The 22,034-nt window shown below is 41.6% G+C and overlaps 1 protein-coding gene across 5 annotated transcripts in view; it reads right to left on the bottom strand.

The window, feature by feature from the left end:
• nedd4l (NEDD4 like E3 ubiquitin protein ligase) overlaps positions 1–22,034 on the bottom strand; it is a 353,057-nt gene that overhangs the window by 28,826 nt on the left and 302,197 nt on the right. For all 5 annotated transcript variants that reach the window (XM_078425166.1, XM_078425251.1, XM_078425340.1 and 2 more), the window contains 5 exons: positions 16,859–16,917; positions 14,484–14,549; positions 12,307–12,536; positions 10,833–10,954; positions 4,062–4,132 (listed from right to left, as the gene is read on the bottom strand). In XM_078425166.1, coding sequence (XP_078281292.1) covers positions 4,062–4,132; positions 10,833–10,954; positions 12,307–12,536; positions 14,484–14,549; positions 16,859–16,917 — 548 coding nt within the window. The remainder of the gene's footprint in view (positions 1–4,061; positions 4,133–10,832; positions 10,955–12,306; positions 12,537–14,483; positions 14,550–16,858; positions 16,918–22,034) is intronic.

The following is a 22,034-nucleotide window of genomic DNA, read 5'->3' as shown; positions in this document are numbered from 1 at the left end:
CTGGGTCTCTGGTGCAGAAACAGCGGCTCTACGAGATGTCCCACTTTGAAATATCATAATTACCAGGAACGAATACCAACAGATGCCCAATAATCCTATATAGATTACAACAAACAAGAAAGATAGAGATACAAGAAACTACAAATGCTGGAATCTTGTGTAAAACACAAAGTGCTAGAGTAACAGCAGGTCAGGCAGCATCTCTGGAGGACACGGATAGACAACGTTTCTAGTTGCAACCCATCTTTAGACTGATAGTAGTTGGGGGGGGGGGGGGGGTGAACGCTGGAAAAGATAGATGGGGTTGGTGCAAGTGATAGGTGGATACAGGTGAGGGGGATTTTGATTGGCAGATGCATGGACAACAGCTAGAAATTAAAAGGAGATAAAAGATTGCCAGTTCAGTTCAGTTTAGTTTATTGTCACGTGTACCAAGATACAGTGAAAAGGCTTTGTCACGTGCTTACCAGTCAGCGGAAAGACAACACATGATTACAATCAAGCCATTTACAGTGCATAGATATCATGGTTAAAGTAAGAAATGTTGCTGTGGGAGTCGAGATACTGGAGCAATTGTAATATCTGATTGTAGATATGCTTCTGTGGCTAGCACGCAAATAGTTGCCTGTGTTGGGCGCCATCTTGGAAGCTATGCTGTTCCTCCAGTTTGCACGTGGCAAACTACCCAACTGTATGAACATAAAATTCTTAAATTTTAGCTCACACCCTTTCACCTTCCCACCCCCCTCTCTTTCCTGTGCTTCCGCCCACCCATGTGTGCATCTATTTCATCCACTATCCCATCCTCCTCCTCACACCCCCCCCCTCCCTCCCCCCCATTCCCTCACAACCACCCACCCTGCCCCCTTCAACCTTCACCACGAACCCTGGCTTTACATTTCATCGTCACCCCTTTGTCTCTTGTTCATCTCTGGTCTTTGTCCACCCATCTGCCTATAAAAACACCTGCATTTATATCCACCTATGCCGTGGTATGCTTTGTCCTGCCTCCACCTCTCTTTCCCAGTTTTCTTCCCCCTCCTGCAATCAGTCTGAAGAAGTGTCCTGACCCAAAACGTTGCCTATCCACGTCCTCCAGAGATGCTGCCTGACCCGCTAAGTTACTCCAGCACTTAGTGTTCTAAACAAGAAAGATGACTGAGAAATCAAAGGCAGAATTTGACAGCTTCGCTTGGGTGCCCTGCATTAATTGTTCAATGCTCTTCCCTCTTGCGCTGTTAATTTGCAAAGCAAAAGGTGCCGAGTTATGCAGGTTTCAATTAGGATTATGTAAAAAGGCAAATAAATACAATGGAAATCAGGCTGTTCACAACATATTGACTATGATATCGAGGCTTTATATAACTGGATATTCATAAACTATGAATTCCATTCCACTCAACATCTTTAACTGGTAAATAATCTCCATGAACTAAATATACGTGGGAGAAATGAAAGAATACTTAATATCTTTTGAAATTAAATCTAGTTAACACTGTTAAATTTTGATTAAAATACTTCAAATATTGCTTTATAGACAATAGACAATAGACAATAGGTGCAGTAGTAGGCCATTCAGCCCTTCGAGCCAGCACCGCCATTCAATGCGATCATGGCTGATCACTCTCAATCAGTACCCCGTTCCTGCCTTCTCCCCATACCCCCTCACTCCGCTATCCTTAAGAGCTCTATCCAGCTCTCTCTTGAAAGCATCCAACGAACTGGCCTCCACTGCCTTCTGAGGCAGAGAATTCCACACCTTCACCACCCTCTGACTGAAAAAGTTCTTCCTCATCTCCGTTCTAAATGGCCTACCCCTTATTCTTAAACTGTGGCCCCTTGTTCTGGACTCCCCCAACATTGGGAACATGTTATCTGCCTCTAATGTGTCCAATCCCCTAATTATCTTATATGTTTCAATAAGATCCCCCCTCATCCTTCTAAATTCCAGTGTATCAAGCCCAATCGCTCCAGCCTTTCAACATACGACAGTCCCGCCATTCCGGGAATTAACCTAGTGAACCTACGCTGCACGCCCTCCATAGCAAGAATATCCTTCCTCAAATTTGGAGACCAAAACTGCACACAGTACTCCAGGTGCGGTCTCACCAGGGCCCGGTACAACTGTAGAAGGACCTCTTTGCTCCTATACTCAACTCCTCTTGTTACAATAGACAATAGACAATAGACAATAGGTGCAGGAGTAGGCCATTCAGCCCTTCGAGCCAGCACCGCCATTCAATGCGATCATGGCTGATCACTATCAATCAGTACCCCGTTCCTGCCTTCTCCCCATACCCCCTCACTCCGCTATCCTTAAGAGCTCTATCCAGCTCTCTCTTGAAAGCATCCAACGAACTGGCCTCCACTGCCTTCTGAGGCAGAGAATTCCACACCTTCACCACCCTCTGACTGAAAAAGTTCTTCCTCATCTCCGTTCTAAATGGCCTACCCCTTATTCTCAAACTGTGGCCCCTTGTTCTGGACTCCCCCAACATTGGGAACATGTTATCTGCCTCTAATGTGTCCAATCCCCTAATTATCTTATATGTTTCAATAAGATCCCCCCTCATCCTTCTAAATTCCAGTGTATACAAGCCCAATCGCTCCAGCCTTTCAACATACGACAGTCCCGCCATTCCGGGAATTAATCTAGTGAACCTACGCTGCACGCCCTCCATAGCAAGAATATCCTTCCTCAAATTTGGAGACCAAAACTGCACACAGTACTCCAGGTGCGGTCTCACCAGGGCCCGGTACAACTGTAGAAGGACCTCTTTGCTCCTATACTCAACTCCTCTTGTTACGAAGGCCAACATTCCATTGGCTTTCTTCACTGCCTGCTGAACCTGCATGCTTCCTTTCATTGACTGATGCACTAGGACACCCAGATCTCGTTGAACTCCCCCTCCTCCTAACTTGACACCATTCAGATAATAATCTGCCTTTCTATTCTTACTTCCAAAGTGAATAACCTCACACTTATCTACATTAAACTGCATCTGCCATGTATCCGCCCACTCACACAACCTGTCCAGGTCACCCTGCAGCCTTATTGCATCTTCCTCACAATTCACACTACCCCCCAACTTAGTATCATCTGCAAATTTGCTAATGGTACTTTTAATCCCTTCGTCTAAGTCATTAATGTATATCGTAAATAGCTGGGGTCCCAGCACCGAACCTTGCGGTACCCCACTGGTCACTGCCTGCCATTCCGAAAGGGACCCATTTATCCCCACTCTTTGCTTTCTGTCTGTTAACCAATTTTCTATCCATGTCAGTACCCTACCCCCAATACCATGTGCCCTAATTTTGCCCACTAATCTCCTATGTGGGACCTTGTCGAAGGCTTTCTGAAAGTCGAGGTACACCACATCCACTGACTCTCCCTTGTCAATTTTCCTAGTTACATCCTCAAAAAATTCCAGTAGATTTGTCAAGCATGATTTCCCCTTCGTAAATCCATGCTGACTCGGAACGATCCCGTTACTGCTATCCAAATGCTCAGCAATTTCGTCTTTTATAATTGACTCCAGCATTTTCCGAAGGCCAACATTCCATTTAAAACAAAATTTTCAGTCGAGGGTCTTAAAACTTAAAACTTAAAAAATGTTTTTTAATGTCTTAGCCATCCAGGCCCTGCACAAAATATTTAGTCATTTTAAATTTATCAGCATGTTATCATGTTGTACTTATGAGTAATATATTGCACAGCACATGACAATGAAGCCATCCATCACCAGGAGAAAAGAGCAGCGGCTATGTATAAATGAGAGAAAGAAAGAGAGAGAGAGAGAGAGAGAGAGAGAGAGAGAGAGAGAGAGAGAGAGAGAGAGAGAGAGAGAGAGAGAGAGAGAGAGAGAGAGAGAGAGAGAGAGAGAGAGAGAGAGAGAGAAAAGGAAAATCAAGATAAATTTACATCAATGTACAAATTCACAGCAAATTATCAAACAATTCCGCAGTTTAAAGCTTCAAGAGTTTACAAATAAGGATGTATTTTATTACTGATGAAAACGACTGGTTACAGGGAGTAACTTTTGTGGCGTTTTTGTACTCACTACAGACTCCATATCTTTCAGTGTGATGGATTTTCCCAACATCATCTTGTAAAAGGGTCTGATAAAGAAACCTGAAATGAAAACAAAATGAATGAATTAGATGAAAGTTCAAATGATTATTAGGCCTGAATTTTAATCAGTCAAAAACAGTCATTTATTGCCTGGAGTAAACCTTGTGATTTTCACCAGCAAGGGAAATAATAACAACATTTGCACACATGACTTTGTTGCCTGGCAGGAACATGAAAAGTGCCTCTATCGCGTGGTGAAGTTGAAGCCATCTGGTCTGGTTTGAGTGCATTGTCCCGTGGCCTCAATCAAAGAAACTTCACATTACATATCCTTCACGTTTATTTACGTGCTCCCAATATATTTAATTTTTTTATTACTTTTTTAACTTTTTTGAAATGATCTGAAATTTTAGCAGCTTCTCTCTCTCCATTCTGCTGCCTCAGTTTTGTGTTTTTATTTCAAATTTCCAATAATTTGCAGATTTTTGCTTTGCGATCACAAATCACATCCAATCACAAAATCTTGCAATTTCGACAATTTTCAATGAAAGCGATTTGTTCTTATTTAAATTAGGATCTTCCCTCACATCTAACAATTCAATAAAAATCCATCAATAAACAGATATGAAGTCATGGTGTCAAATTTCATTGAACAAATTAAAAGTAAATAAACCACCCAGTGGAAAAATGTAAACTCACAAAGCATCTTCACCCATTGATAGTCAAGTGGATTGGGGAGGGAAAGTGGGCAAATCGATTTCCGAATTATCTCAAGTGGGGTATCAAGATAGCAATGAATGAACAACAGACAAGTGAGTAAAGTGGATGGAGACCTTCATGTATTACTAAATACAACACACAATCAAAAAATTGGTGAAAGGGCAGAAAGGAATGTACAGCTTGTATCTAATAGCTGTTTCTTGTATTGTTTGCCGTGCGTTTTTGCCATTGTTTTTTGGGGATCTTGACAACTGTAGTTAAATTTACCAAGATTTATTTTATTAGGTAACGGAGCTATTCTCTACTAACTTTTTTCTACTGAGAAGTGTGGTGCTGAGTCTATATTTATTTAACAAATATAGATGTATATTGTTTCAAAATGCATTGTTTTTTCGACTGTGCAAGAGTGTCTGTCTCGTTTCAGATACATTATTTTCTCCTTTATACCTATAAAATCAACTTTAAAATTATTGTTCAGTGTTTCACACAGTAGATAAAATCACCTACTCCAGATGGAATAAACTCACCTTGCTGGGGGAAGGGAGAGAGGAAATTCCAGAGGCCCTGGCTACATTCTTCCAAACATTTATAGATTCAGGGGTGGTGCATGAGGACTGAAAAATGACAAATTCTACACCTTTGTTCAAAAAAAGGGTACAATGATCAACCAAGTAACTACAGACCAATTAAAATCAATGTTGGTGTTGAGGAAAATTCCAGAAACAATAACCAGGATCAGAATTAGCAAATACTTATTACAAATGGGATTTCAACAGTGGACAGCTGCTTTTGCTGGTTAAGGGGAAAATCATGTCTATATTACTTCAGAGGGTACAAGGGAACAGATAGGGGTCAATGAGGGAAATATAGACAATAGGTGCAGGAGTAGGCCATTTGGCCCTTCGAGCCAGCACCACTATTCACTGTGATCATGGCTGATCATCCACAATCAGTACCCTGTTCCTGCCTTCTATCCATAATCCCTTGACTCCGCTATCATTAAGAACTCTATCTAACTCTCTCTTGAAAGCATCCAGAGAAGCGGCCTCCACTGCCTTCAGAGGCAGAAAATTCCACAGATTCACAACTCTCTGGGTGAAAATGTTTTTCCTCATCTCCGTTCTAAAAGGCCTACCCCTTAGTCTTAAACTGAGGCCCCTGGTTCTGGACTACCACAACATCAGGAACATGTTTCCTGCCTCTAGCGTGTCCAATCACTTAATAATCTTATAAACATAGCACAAAAAGTAAGGAAATTTGTGTTTGGTAGATTATTTCTTTGTTGTAACAATGCTTTTTGGCAATAAATCTTATACCGTTGGAAAGCCTGTTTATTTCCCTTTTAAATGGTGCCACATTTGTAAGGAACATGCATTTGTGGGATGAGCAGCAGAGCTGAGTATATGGGTTGCGCCCATGAAGAATTTGCCAAATCTTCTCTGCCAATGCCAAACAGCTTATTCTGCTGTTGCTATTGACTCTTGTTTTGAGCTTCTGGTACCCCCAGGTGCTGACAATCAGGTGCCTGATTGGCACCTGATTGGCAGCATCTGTGAGCATGGGCCCTCTACAGTGGTCAGTAGGTGTCTGCTCCAAGAATCGGCATGCCATGTTTGACTGATCTGGATAGGGCCCGTGCGATAGGGCAACTTCAAGCTGGTGTTCCGCAAAACCAAGTTGCGGCATTATTTGGAGTGAGCCCTAGTACCATCTCCAAAGTGAAGGCCAAGTTCCATATAATTGGGGATGTCAGAAACAGGCCGCGAAGTGGGCGTCCCAAGAAGACGACACCCGAAGAAGACCGTTTCCTCACCCTGTCAGCACTTAGGAACCGTAGGCTGTCTTCTACAGATTTGCAGTCAAGGTTTGCAGGACGATTTGGCCGACGGCTCTCTGCCCAGACAATTCGGAACAGACTGCACGCAGCCGATCTCCGGTCTCATAGTGCTGCCAGGAGGCCTGCCATGACTGCCCTTCACCGTCAAGCCCGTTTGCGCTGGTGTCGGCAACACGTGCACTGGAACCTGAACATGTGGAGGAATGTTATGTTCAGCGATGAGTCCAGATTCTGCCTACGGCAGTTGGATCATAGGGTCAAAGTGTGGAGAAGACGCGGAGAACGCTATGCTGATTGCTGCACCGATAGAGTAACATCTTTTGGTGGAGGCAGTGTGATGGTGTGGGGCGGCATCTCCCTCACTGGAAAAATGAGGCTTGTCATCATTGGAGGCAATCTCAATGCAGAGAGATATCGAGATGAGATTCTGAAACCAGTGGCAATCTCATATCTCCACAGTCTGGGACCAAACTCTATCCTCCAAGATGACAATGCTCGCCCCCACAGAGCAGGATTTCTCAGAGACTACCTCCAGAATTTGGGAGTGGAGAGGATGTAATGGCCTGCCAGCAATCCTGACCTCAACCCCATTGAACGCTTGTGGGATCAGCTTGGGCGTGCTGTTCGTGCCAGAGTGACCAACACAACCACGTTAGCTGACTTGCGACAAATGCTGGTTGAAGAATGGGATGCCATCCCACAACAGTGTGTGACCAGGCTGGTGACCAGCATGAGGAGGAGGTGCCAGGCTGTTGTGGCTGTGTATGGTTCTTCCACACGCTACTGAGGCTCCTGTTTATTAAATGAATAAATTGTTAAATTGCCAATATGTCTTGTTTCTTCAGACTTCAATCATCCAATCCACCAAACAACACCGAACAAGAGTCAATGGCAGAATAAGCTGTTTGGCATTGGCAGAGAAGATTTGGCAGATTTTTCATGGGCGCAACCCACATACTCAGCTCTGCTGCTCATCCCACAAATGCATGTTCCTTACAAATGTGGCACCATTTAAAAGGGAAATAAACAGGCTTTCCAACGGTATAAGATTTATTGCCAAGAAGCATTGTTACAACAAAGAAATAATCTACCAAACACAAATCTCCTTACTTTTTGTGCTATGTTTATGTTTCAATAAGATCCCCTCTCATCCTTCTAAATTCCAGTGAATGTAAGCCCAGTCGCTCCATTCTTTCAGCATATGACAGTCTCGCAATCCCGGGAATTAACCTTGTGAACCTACGCTGCACTCCCTCAATAGCAAGAATGGCCTTCCTCAAATTTGGAGACCAAAACTGCACACAGTACTCCAGATGTGGTCTCACCAGGACCCTGTACAACTGCAGAAGGACCCCTTTGCTCCTGTACTCAATTCCACTTGTTATGAAGGCCAGCATGCCATTAGCTTTCTTCACTGCCTGCTGTACCTGCATGCTTACTTTCAGTGACTGATGTACAAGGACACCCAGATCTCGTTCTTGAAATATAGTTGGAATGGAAAATATAACCAGCCAAAGGGCATTTGACAAGTTGTCACATAGTAAGTACAATATTAAAATGGAATAAAAGAGGTTTTATCAGCATGAAGAGAAAATTTAATAATTAGAGGAAGCAAAGAAGAAGTCAGAAGAGACACAAGAAAGTGCAGATGCTGGAATCTTGAGCAAACAATGAAGCGATAGATGTACACAATGGGTCAGGCAGCATCTGTGGAGGGAAATGGACAGACAATGTTTTGGCTCAGCATGTTTCTTCAGATTGATGAAGAGTCTAACCCAAAATGGTGTCTGTCCACTTCATTCCACAGATGTTACCTGACCCACTGAGTAGCTTGAGCAGTTTGTTTTTAGCTCAGAGAGCAGTAGTGATAATTTGTTTTTGGACTGGATGGAATTACACAATGGGGTTCTCCAGGGACCAGTTCAAGGTTCATTGTTATCCTTAACATTTAAATGAATGATTTGGACATAGGTGCCCAGGATACAATTTCAAAGCATGCAGCCAAAAGACTTGGCGGCATACTGAACTGTGAAGAGGGCAGCAATAGACCTCAAAGAGATATAGTCAGAATGGTGGAATTGGTTAATGGTGGCAGACAAAATTAATATTAAGATATTTGAAGTGTTACATTTTGTCAAAAGAAGAGGTGATATAAACTAGGCATAATTCTAAAAGACATGCAAGAACAGAAATGTTGTAGATATAATGAAAGTGGCAGTGTACAAAATTATGAGAGGAATAGATCACGTAGATGCACAGAGTCTCTTGCCCAGAGTAGGGGAATCGAGGACCAGAGGACATAGGTTCAAGGTGAAGGGGAAAAGATTTAATAGGAATCAGAGGGTTAATTTTTTTCACACAAAGTGTGAATTTGTTCACACAAAGTGGGTGTATGGAACAAGCTGCCAGAAGGCAGTTGAGGCTGGGACTATCCCAACATTTAAAAACAGTTCGACAGGTACATGGATAGGACAGGTTTGGAGGGATATGGACCAAGCGCAGGCAAGTGGGACTAGTGTAGCTGGGACATGGTTGGCTGGTGAGGGCAAGTTGGGCCGAAGGGCCTGTTTCCTCACTGTATGACTCTATGAAGATGCCAAAGAGTGTTTAAAGAAAGCTTACAGGATCCTGGGCTACATGCAAGTCACGTTGAACACTCTTTTGGACTGCAATGTATCGTGTCACACTTTGGGAAAGGTGTAAAGGTTTTGGAGAGGGTGCTTAAGAAAATTTAATCAAAATAATTCTGGGAATGAGAGTAGGAAAACAACTGCAGATGCTGGTACAAATCGAAGGTATCACAAAATGCTGGAGTTACTCCAGCATTTAGTGATACCTGGGAATGGAGGTGTTAGGTGGACAGGCTGGAGAGGTTTTCTCTCCCTGGAAAAGGATTTTTGGAGATATGACAAAAGTGCTCAAAAGCATTATGGGTAAAGATAGAAAAAAAGTGGTGTAGAATTAGGGGCATAGAATGAAAGCAACTGGTGAAAGAACCAAAAGTGGGAGTAATAGCAACTAGTCTTTTCCAGTAAACTCTATTCTAATTGCTATTACTCCACGGGGAGTGGGAGTGATCGATCTTGACGCAAACCTCGATGGAGAGATCTTCGAGTCGTTTTTCCAGTTTAATTAGTTGCTTATTGAAGTAGTTGTACAAACAAAAAGTTGAACATACCAGGCTGTACTTATTTCACATTCAAGTCATAGCTGGCTGCTTTGTTCTCCCCATCTGTCCACAACTCTCATTGCAGGTCTGGTAAGAATTGTACCTCTCCAAGCTCCCCGTGTCTAACTCCTCCCAGTCCCTGTGTCTCCAGATATACCACCTAGTTCTGGCTCCTCCCAGTCCATTATGCCCATATATGTATTCATCTAACGACAGCCCCCAAGTGTCCAAATAATACGGTAAGATCTATCTAGACAAAATAATATTATATGCTAAAGCAGCCAGCACCAACACAAATGGCTCCTACAGTGGGAGTCAAGGTGTTAAAATAATCCCCACCCAAAACATTGTCTATTCCCACCCCCCCACCAAACACCCAGATGAGTCTGACCCACTGAGATCCTCCACCACTTTGTTTTTTGCTCAAGGGCATGAAAACCACTGACAGGGGCAGATTCAACTGTAAAAATTCAGAAGGGAGTTAGAAAAGTATCAGAAAGGAAAACAAAGGCCTGGATATGGTGAATGTGGAGAGGATGTTTCCACGAGTGGGAGATTCTAGGACTAGAGGCCATCGCCTCAGAATAAAAGGACGCACCTTTAGAAAGGAGATGAGGAGGTATTTCTTTAGTCAGAAGGTGGTGAATCTGTGGAATTCATTGCCACAGAAGGCTGTGGAGGCCATTCATGGATGTTTTTAAGGCAGAGATTGACAAATTCTTGATTCGTAAGAGCCTCAGGGGTTATGGTGAGAAGGCAGGAGAATAGGGTTAAGAGGGAAAGATAGATCAGCCATGATTAAATGGTGGAGTAGACATGATGGGCTGAATGGTCTAATTCAGCTCCTAGAACTTATAAACATGAAAAGGTGCAGCGTTATGAACAAGGGCAGGAGATAGAACTCTGTCCAATGTTGTAACCAATTTTGCTTTGCAAAACAATTGATTTTCATAATTCCTCCAGCATTTTTTTTAATGGTTTAACAAGTCGATTAAGTTCCAATTCTACTGATACATAATTAAATTATAACTTACCATCCAGTAACTTGCCATGGTGCACTGCCATTCCAGCCACACGCCCAATGAACTTGAAGTAAGAAAGATGATCTTCATTACAAAGGCCAGAATTTGGGTTGATCTGAAGTGTGTAGTTATCTCTGTATGAAAATATTTTTTGAAAAAGGTTAAGTTTAAAATACAGAAGAAAGCAATGAATTACTTGTTAGGGGTATGAAGAGTAATTAAAAGCTGAATAATGATGGGCATCTTGGTCAGCATGGATGGGGTTGGCCGAAGGGACCATTTCGATGCTGTATGACTCTATGAAAGATTTTATTTTAAAGTTCATGGGTTACAGACAAAACCCAAGTGATACAGATTTTGGTGTCCCTTTATTTCTGGTCAGCATTTTAAAACACAACAATTTTAAACATTAATCCAACAAAAATTCAAACCAGTTTGAACACTCAATAGACAATAGATAATAGGTGCAGGAGGAGGCCATTCGGCCCTTCGAGCTAGCACCGTCAATCAATGTGATCATGGCTGATCATTCTCAATCAGTACCCCATTCCTGCCTTCTCCCCATACCCCCTGACTCCGCTATCCTTAAGAGCTCTATCTAGCTCTCTCTTGAATGCATTCAGAGAATTGGCCTAAACTGCCTTCTGAGGCAGAGAATTCCACAGATTCACAACTCTCTGACTGAAAAGGTTTTTCCTCATCTCAGTTCTAAATGGCCTACCCCTTATTCTTAAACTGTGGCCCCTTGTTCTGGACTCCCCCAACATTGGGAACATGATTCCTGCCTCTAACGTGTCCAACCCCTTAATAATCCTATACGTTTCGATAAGATCTCCTCTCATCCTTCTAAATTCCAGTGTATACAAGCCTAGTCGCTCCAGTCTCTCAACATATGACAGTCCCGCCATTCCGGGAATTAACCTACGCTCAACTAAATTATTCAAGGATATACTTGCTCTCTTAATTATTTAAGATCAAAAAATAATTTCCTTTGCAGTTTTTAAGATAATGAAGTGTGTTGAAAGCAGCATAGGGAGCAAATATGCATCTTTGGTGGAAGTTTAGGAAATCAAGGTGACATCAGGCCATGCTTCTTCACACAAAGGGCAGTGAAAATCTAAACCTGAAGTCAGAGATATACAGCAAGGAAACTGACCCATTGCCCAAACTTATCCATTCGGACCAAGATGACTACTTTAGCTAGTCTTGCATTAGGCAAATATTCTTTTAAACCTTTTCTTTCCATATGTTTGTTAAAATGTCCTTTAAACATTGCTATGTGTACCCTTCGACCTCCTCTGGCAACTTACTCCATATACCCTCCACCGTCTGTATAAAATCTTGCCCTGCAGGTCCCCTTGAAATCTCTCCCAACTCATTTTAAACCTATACCCTCTAGGTTTTAGACTCCCCTACCTCAGCTGCTTATAGATGTATAGCTACATTTTTCGAAAAACTAGCAGGCTTCTTTACTTCCCATACTTACGTGGCTGAATATTCAAAAAGCCCATAGTAAGGATTGAACATTTCCTTGGATAAAAGAAAGAACCACTCTCTTGCAACACCTCCATAATCAAGTCCTTTTTCTGACTCAAATTCTATCCACAGTCGAGCCTTCAACACATCTGGTCGCTTTAGGGACATAATTCGTCTGTACGACTCCTCAAGAATGTTGCCTCGATGCAGTTTCATTTCAAATCTATTGGGTATATCGGCCTGAAATAAAATAGAACCAAAAATCAACGATGGGGGATGAGTTCCCCAAAACACATATTTCACTTCCATTTATAAAAGACAAATATTGTAGAAAAAAGCTCCTAACTTCTCAAATCCTAAAATATAAGAACCCATGCTTTGTTGCTCCAGAAAGAAATGAATGAAAATGCACATGTTAAGGTTATCAATCTGTGAAAAAGCAACCATGATATAACCTGATGCAATGCAATTTTACTGTAGAACATCTCAGAACTGTAGAACAAATAAAAACTGCATCAAGCAGGGATGCCACTTATAAATCAAGTTTATCTTGTGTATCATGATAATGATCATGAGTTATGAAGAGCGTTTGACGGCACTGGGCCTGTACTTCTGGAGTTTAGAAGGATGAAGTGGGTGGGGGAGGACCGCATTGAAACTTACTGAATAGTAAAAGGCTTGGATAGAGTAGTTGTGGAGAGTTTAATGGGAGAGTTTAGGACGAGATGTCATAGCCTCAGAATTAAAGGACGTTTAGATTTAGAAATAATTCTTTTAGGAAGGAGATAAACAGGAATTTCTTTAGTCAGAGGATGGTGAATCTGTGGAATTCTGCGCCACATAAGCTCTGGAGGCCAAGTCAATGAATATTTTTCAAGGCAGAGATTGATAGATTCTTGATAATTATGGGTGTCAGGGGCTATGGGGAGAAGGAAGGAAAATGTAGTTAGGAGGGAGAGATAGATCAGCCAAGATCGAATGGTGGAGTAGACTTAATGGGCCCAATGGCCTAATCCTGCTCCTATCACTTATGACCATATAATAATCTGGTCATGTCAAAATCCATTTATGTTTTCCTACCTATTCACCAAATTCATGGATCGGGAGTGAAGAGAACAAAATAAATATCTTAAAAACTGAACTGAATTGTCCATAAAACTAGGCCCTCAACTGCAATGTTGAATAATTTTGCCATTTAAAGAGTCTTATGAATGATTTGTATAATTATTACGTGACTTGTGTGCGGCTAATTTAGGATGCTTCTGGACAGATAAAATAAAAACAAATGAGAGAGGGAGAAAAAGTTTTAAGTTTCTGATAAATGCTCTGATATAGATTTTATAAATGAATTTATTTTGTTGCATTATAACCTGAGCAAAAGTCAAACTGGCACAGGAACTCAAGAGAACAGGTGCATCTATGGAGGGGAACGGACAGAGGATGGCTGGGTTTCTTTGGACCCAACTTGAAACGTTGTATGTCCAATTCTCTCCATCGATGCTGCCTGACCTGTTGAGTTCTCTGGCAGTTTGCTTTTGCTCAAGATTCCATTTTTGGGTAGGGGAATCAAGAACCAGAGGATTCAAGGTGAGAGGGGAAAGACTTAATAGGAACATGAGGGGCATCTTTTTCCACTCAGAGGCTGGTGGGTATATGGAACGAGCAGCCGGAAGAGACAGTTGAGGCAGGTACATTGCTAACATTTAAAAGACACTTGGACAGGCACATGTACAGGGCCTTGTTTCCATGCTGTGACTCTCAGTGAGATAATACCAAACGATTACAAGATCCAAATGGTGTATTTGTATTTCAGTACATACCAGAAAGCAAAATGGAAATAAAGAATGTGCTGTGCCATGAAATGAAAGCTTTAAAGTTGAAAACTTCCTGTGAAAAATACTGATGATCAGTGTTAAGTTCTAATTTAATTCTCCCCATGATATGTTGAATAGCTGACTTGTTGACAGAGAAGCTGGACTAATCATAAGGTACATCAAGTAATTAGTTTGCACAATTAACTTGGAAAACATCCAGAGGAAAATGCACAAGATCCGTATAATTTCTTAAGGCACTATCTACTGTTAATCCACATGAAGACTGCCATTTGTGACCTGATTATTAAAATAGAACTCTCAAACTTTGCAACACAATGGCTCTTAAACTACCCATTGTAGAATATATACTTACTGGCTTCTTCAGTTTCTTCCGGAAATAATCGTATTTCTGCTTGAATTCTCTGGAATATGGCACAGCCTGTGAATAACATATATTTTTTTTAATGTTTCTTCGGTTTAGGATAAATCAGGTGACATTATGATGTTCCTCATTGCCTGAAATTATCACATCAAGTACAAGTTGGAAGAATGGATTTGATTCATAGTTTAAAATTTCCCCTGCAAGTTGTCTTGATCACAAATGTACGCATCCAGACATGTACTCCAAGCATGCTACATAACTGGGTAGCATCTTCAACCAGCATTGCCATTTGAAAGCATTGCTCTGTTCTACTGGATAAAGTAACTTTACTTCATCAAAATACAGAACTATAATGGACCAAGTGTCCGCTTACAGAATACATTCCCTCTGCCTTATTCATCGTGACAGGACACAAGATTAAAGTGAGTCCATTGTGAAAGAAATGAACAGGCACTTGCTTACAAACGGACGAGTTAAATTCTCTTACTACACCAACCTCTCATTCTCATCTTCTTCCTGTTAGCAAATAGACAGATATACAGACAAAGAGGCTATTCCACACTCATGAAATGAGCTCATCTCAAACCAACAGATGCTTGTAGATTGGAAATGTATACAATGCTAGGACATGAACTACATGTGGAAAAGCATTGGGAACAATAAGCATTGAGAACAGACAAACTGGGAAAAATGCTGCTGCAAGCAATATTTTCATTGCACCCATACCTCACTGTATTTGTGCACGTGCACATTTGTATATAAAATTATGAGAGGCATCGACAGAGTAGACAGTCATCACCTTTTTCCCAGGTTAGAAAAGGGCGGCGCAGTGGCACAGCTATAGAATTGCTGCCTTACAGCGCTTGCTGCGCCAGAGACCCGACTACGGGTGCTGTCTGGACGGAGTTTGTTCGTTCTCCCTGTGACGGCGTGGGTTTTCCCCGAGATCTTCGGTTTCCTCCCACACTCCAAAGACATACAGGTTTGTCGGTTAATTGGCTTGTATTAGTGTAAATTGTCCCTTGTGTGTGTAGGATAGTGTTAATGTGCAGGGATTGCTGGTCAGTGCAGACTCCATGGACCGAAGGGCCTGTTTCCGCAATGCATCTCTAAACTAAACTAAAAATGTCCAACACTAGAGGGCATAGCAATAAGGTGAGAGGTGGAAAGTTTAATGGAGATGTACGGGGAACATTTTTTTTACACAGAGGGTGAAGGGGTTGGGGGGGGGAGGGGGGGGGTTTGGAATGCATTGCGAGGGGGTGGTGGTGGAGACAGATAGTGGCATTTTTAAAAAGCTTTTGGATAAGTACATGAAAGTTCAGGGAAGAGAGGGATATGGATCATGTGTAGGCAGATGAGATCAGTTCCTCAGGGCATCATGTTCGGCACAAATATTGTGAACACAAACATGTTCAATTTGTAACTTCAAATAGATCCAATTTGTAAAACATCATCCATCAGTGCTTTCCAGGAACACTATTAGTCACTTGAACTCTCCCTCATATATCACATCTTAAAACCTGTAAATACCTTCGAGCTTTCTAATTCATCGATTCATTTTGAGGCAGCTGACCAAACTGTCACACTGGGATTAAACTTCACTTACCTGTACGTATAAAATAATAAAAGGTTTTCAATTTGCTCAAATTTTCTGTGCATCTTTACATTTAAATATCACTGTTTTACAATTCCACTGAGTTTCTTATCACAAAGGAACTGTAAACAGCTCTACCAAACTGCATACCTCCCTCTTCTTCCCATAAAATAGGCTACAATTAGACTTCAAAGTTAAATCTCAACATTGAGGATAGAAGAATCAATGCTCCATACCTATTTATATTTAAAATTGGTGGAGGAATCAAAAGCACTCACTTTACCATTCAGCCATACACAATGGTCAGCATCTTGAAAATGTATCGTTACCCAACATAACCATTTGGTAGAACGTCCTAACGTGGAAGGGAACAGTGGGAATGTGGGAAACGAGATGCAGGGATATGGGTTCAAAATGTGGGGATAAAATATGGAACTATTTGTGGGCAGGCCACAGTGGCACAGCAGTAGAGTTGCTGCCTTACAGCGCTTGCTGTACGGGCACTGTCTGTACGGAGTTTTTACATTCTCTCCATGACCGCGTGGTTTTCTCCGAGATCTTCGGTTTCCTCCAACACTCCAGACATACAGGTATATAGGTTAATTGGCTTGGTGTATGTGTAAATTGTCCCTAGTGTGTGTAGAATAATATTAATGTACAGGGATCGCTGGTCGGTGCAGACTCGGTGGGCCTATTTCCGCGCTGTATCTCTATACTAAACTAAACTATTAACAGCCTAAAGCTGGGTTTTTTTTTCCTGAACACTTACAGGTCCAGTAATGGCTGGATTCTGCAATCTTGGATCCTCCCACTGTGTGATTTTTGTATCTAAGCGAAGAAACAAAGAGATTCATTTTAATACAATTTAGATTAAGCCAGTATAACTGAAATTGGTATAATAATTAATATTCTAGCATATCATTTTTAAAAATATGATCTGGATTAATCTGAGGAGCAAACCTTACATTAATGCTAGATCCCATCTCCTAACTACATTTTCAAGTTATTATCTAAGACATGAAATAGATAGTATGATCTGTATTGATAGCATAATTAATATATTAAATTAATATAATTCATTTTGAAGTTTCTAATTATCTTTAATACAATGCTTTTGAACACAGGACATTACAGCACAGGAACAGTCTCTTCGGCCCGCTATGTCTGCACAGAACATGATATCAAGATAAATAATCTCATCTGAATGCTGATGACTCGTGGTCCTCTATTCTCTGCATATCCATGTGTTTATCTAAAAGCCTCTGCCTACACTTCCATTACCAGCTGTGCATTTGAGGCACCCCACCACCATCTGTGTAAAAAACATTGCCCTGTCGATCTCCTTTAAACATTGCCTCTCTCACCTTAAATTAATGCCCTCCACCCTTTGATATTTTCACTGTACGGGTAAAAAGTTCCTCCCTTGAGAGGTAACTTATAATTGAGTGGCATAATTTTATATACATATCTATCAGGTCTTGCCATAAACTTCATTGTTCCACAGAAAACAATCCAACCTCTCCTTATAGATCATACTCTCTAACCCATGCATCACATTGGTAAAACTCTTCGGAGTCCTTTCCTAAGAATCCACATCCTTCCTGTATTGGGGTGAGGAGAACTGTACGTAATACTGAAATTTTGGCCGAACATCATAGCCGCATCATAACTTCCTGACTCTTTTGCTCAATGCCCCAACCAATGAAGCCAAGCATCACATATGGCTTCTTAACCATTCTTTCCACTTGTGTTACCACTTTCAGACAGTTATGGACTTGGACCCCAAGATTGCTCTATACATCAATGCTGTATAGATCCAATACAACACCTCACACTTTTCTTTTATTAAACTCCATCTGCCATTTCTCTGCCCAATTCTGTAGCTCATCTATATCCTACTGTCAAAGATATACAGGTTTCCTCACAGTCTGTGACTCCAGCAGTCTCTGTGCAATCTTTCTCATTTAAGTAACTAATACTTTTAAATAACTGTAACTGAAATTCTCAAAGTTAATGTGTAGGAAGGAACTGTTGTTGCTTCATGAATGTTGCTTACTTTCTGATAATAAAACTTAGGGTTCTGCCTTTTTTTTGCAATTTTCCCTGCTCTGACTTGAATTGAAAGTATTGGCACACACTTGTATGGTGACAAACTGATGAATTATCCATTTTGCCACTTGCCATTTTCACCTTTTTAAAATACAGTGCATTCAGAAAATATTCAGACCCCTTCACTTTTTCCACATTTTGCCACGTTATTTTAAAATGGATTAAATTCTTTTTTTTTATCATCAATCTACACACAATACCCCAACCTCGATCCTGACTAGTCTCCCAGTTCCTGCCACTGAAAAACATCCCTACAGCATGATGCTGCCACCACCATGCTTCACTGTAGGGGTGGTATTTGCCAGGTGATGAGCGACATTCAGGCTAAAGAGTTCAATCTTGGTTTCATCAGACCAGAGAATCTTGTTTCTCATGGTCTGAGAGTCATTTAGGTACCTTTTGGCAAACTCCAAGCAGGCTGTCATGTGCCTTTTACTGAGGAGTGGCTTCCGTCTGGCCACTCTACCATAAAGGCCTGATTGGTGGAGTGCTGCAGATATAGTTGTCCTTCTGAAGCTTCTCCCATCTTCACAGAGGAACTCTGGAGCTCTGTCAGAGTGACCATCGGGCTTTTGGTCACCTCCCTGACTAAGGCCCTTCTCCCCCGATTGCTCAGTTAGGCCGGGCGGCCAGCTCCATGAAGAGTCCTGGCGGTTCCAAACTTCTTCCATTTAAGAATGAAGGAGGCCACTGTGCTCTTCGGGACCTGCAATGCTGCAGAAATTGTTTTATACCCTTCCCCAGATCTGTGTCTCGACACAATCCTGTCTCGGAGGTCTACGGACAATTCCTTCGTCTTCATGGCTTGGTTTTTGCTCTGACATGCACTGTCAACTGTGGGACCTAATATAGACAGGTGTGTTCCATTCCAAATCACGTCCAATCAATTGAATTTAGCACTGGTGGACTCCAATCAAGTTGTACAAACATCTCAAGGATAATCAATGGAAACAGGATGAACATAAGCTCAATTTTGATTATCACAGCAAAGGGTTTGAATACTTATGTAAATGTGATATTTCAGTTATTTCTTTTTAATTACTTTGCAAAAATTTCTAAACACCTGTTTTCACTTTTTTATTATGGGGTATTGTATGTAGATTGATGATTTAAAAAAAATTAATCCATTTTAAAATAAGGCTGTAACGTAGCAAAATGTGGAAAAGTGAAGGGTTCTGAATACTTTCTGAATGCCCTGTAGTTACTCAATTTCCCTGGGCATTGCCCATTCAAGTGAATGAAACATGTACCCTTTCCGCAGTACATCACTAATAGAAAAACATTTCTCCTAAACCAATCTCTGACACATTCAATTTTACTGATTATTTTTATGACCTGTGTCAGTTTGTTAGCAAATCAGGTAGCAATCTATAAATCATTATCTTTCTAGTGAAAATCAGTCGGAAAAAAGGTTCCGACCTGAAGCATCATGTGTCCATTCCATCCATAGATGTTATCTAGCCTGCTTAGTTCCTCTAGTACTGTCTTTTTTTTAAACTCAAGATTCCAGCATCTGCAGTCTTGTGACTCCATCATTTTTCTGGTCTGAAGGGTCCTGACTTGAAACGTCACCTAACCATATTCTCCAAAAATGCTGCCTGACCCAGTGAGACACTCCAGCACTTTGCCTTTCCAAAATTTAAAAAAATCAGTTCCTTGTGTCTTCACAATTCTGGCACCAGGTGGCAACATAGTCTTGCAAGATTCATTCTCATATTTGCAAAGAATAGTATGTATCTCTCTCTCTCTCTCAAACTCTACTGCCCTCTATTGCTGTTATTTTTCATTTCAATTTCCTGTACCATGGTACTAACTTTGCTCATCCCCCTGCAGTCTCTACTCTCAGATTGCAAGAATGTTCAACCTGTTGAATAGCCACAAGGGTCAAGACTCCTGCAAATGCTATCTCCTAAATCCCCAGACAAAAGAAGATACAAAGTGCTTGAGTAACTCAACAGGTCAGGCAGCATCTCTGAACATTCCTAGTTGATCTAGGATCATGATGTCTACATCAACATGTTAGTGCAAGTTAGACCCGGTTTCTTACATTGAGCGAAACCATTGAGAGTACAAGAAATAAGTGTAAATACCTAAAAAGGACAATTGCCTTGCTTAATCCAAATGCTAAAACAATAGGGCGACGGGCTTATTCCTAAAGCAATTCATTTCTGGTGGGCACAGATGATAGCTTTAGAGACGCAGCTGGTCACTAAAAGAAATATGGCCACCAATAATAACAAGTCTGTTTAGTACAACTATTCTTAGGAGGATTATGGAACTGATTGACAGCTTGAATCAAAGGATCTTTTGTTACGTGTAGGAAGGAACTGCAGATGCTGGTTTACACTGAAGAGAGAAGCAAAATGCTGGAGTAACTCAGTGGGGCAGGTGGCATCTAATGGAGAAAAGGAATAGGACAATCTCAATCTGAAGAAGGGTCTAGACCCGAAACATCACCATTTCTTTTCTCCAGAGATTAGAAAAAGGGGAAGTGCAATGAGACCTGGGTGTCCTTGTACACCAGTCACTGAAAGTAAACATGCAGCTGCAGCAGGCAGTGAAGAAAGCCAATGGCATGTTGGCCTTCAAAACGAGAGGATTTTAGTGGAGGAGTAAAGAGATCCTTCTGCAATTGTACAGGGCCCTGGTGAGACCACATCTAGAGTATTGTGTACAGTTTTGGTCTCCTAATTTGAGGAAGGACATCCTTGCTATTGAGGCAGTGCAGTGTAGGTTCAGGGGGTTAATCCCCGGGATGGCGGGACTGTCATATGAGGAAAGATTGGAAAGACTGGACTTGCATTCACTGGAATTTAGAAGGATGAGAGGGGATCATATAGAAATGTGTAAAATTATAAAAGGACTGGACAAGCTGGAGGCAGGAAAAAGGTTTCCAATGTTGGGGGAGTCCAGACCCAGGGGCCACAGTCTAAGAGTAAAGGGAGGCCATTTAAAACTGAGGTGAGAAAAAACCTTTTCACCCAGAGAGTTGTGAATTTGTGGAATTCTCTGCCATAGAAGGCAGTAGAGGCCAATTCACTGGATGAATTTAGAAGAGAGTTAGATCGAGCTCTAGGGGCTAGCAGAATCAAGGGATATGGGGAGAAGGCAGGCACGGGTTACTGATTGTGGATGATCAGCCATGATCATAATGAATGACGGGCTGGCTCAAAGGGCCAAATGGCCTCCTCCTGCACCTATTTTCTATGTTTCTATGCTGCCTGACCCGCTAAGTTACTCCAGCATTTTGTGTCTATCTTTGATCTTTTGTTATGGTCAGCTATTGACCAGGGATGTAATGCTGAGATTCTATAAGGTGCTGATCAAGCCGCATTTGGAGTATTTTAAGCAGTTTTGGGTACCATATCTGAGGTAGGAATTGCTGGCCCTGGATAGTGTCCATAGAAAGTTTCCAAGAATGATCCCAGGAATGAGTGGGTTAACATATGCTGTGCATTTGATGGCACTGGGCCTGTACTCCCTGGAGTTTAGAAGGATCAGGGGGACCTCATTGAAACGTACCGAATAGTGAAAGGCTTGAATAGAGTGGATGGGGAGAGGATGTTTCCACTAGTGGAAGAGTCTAGGACCAGGGGTCCAGGATTAAAGGACATTCCTTTAGGAAGGAGATGAGGAGGAATATCTTTAGACAGAGGGTGGTGAATCTGTGAAATTCTTTGCCACATAAGGATGTGGAGGCCGTCAATGGATATTTTTAAAGCAGTGATAGATAGATTCTTGATTAGTATGGATGTTAGGGGTTTTGGGGAGAAGGTAGGAGAGTGGGGTTAGAAGGGAGAGATAGATCAGCTATGACAATGGCGGAGTAGACTTGA

This window comes from Rhinoraja longicauda, chromosome 1, assembly GCF_053455715.1.
Source record: "Rhinoraja longicauda isolate Sanriku21f chromosome 1, sRhiLon1.1, whole genome shotgun sequence".
In the NCBI taxonomy this organism is placed as follows: Eukaryota; Metazoa; Chordata; class Chondrichthyes; order Rajiformes; family Arhynchobatidae; genus Rhinoraja; species Rhinoraja longicauda.
Note: the sequence above shows the minus strand (reverse complement) of the source record. Positions and strands in the feature narration are given on the sequence as shown.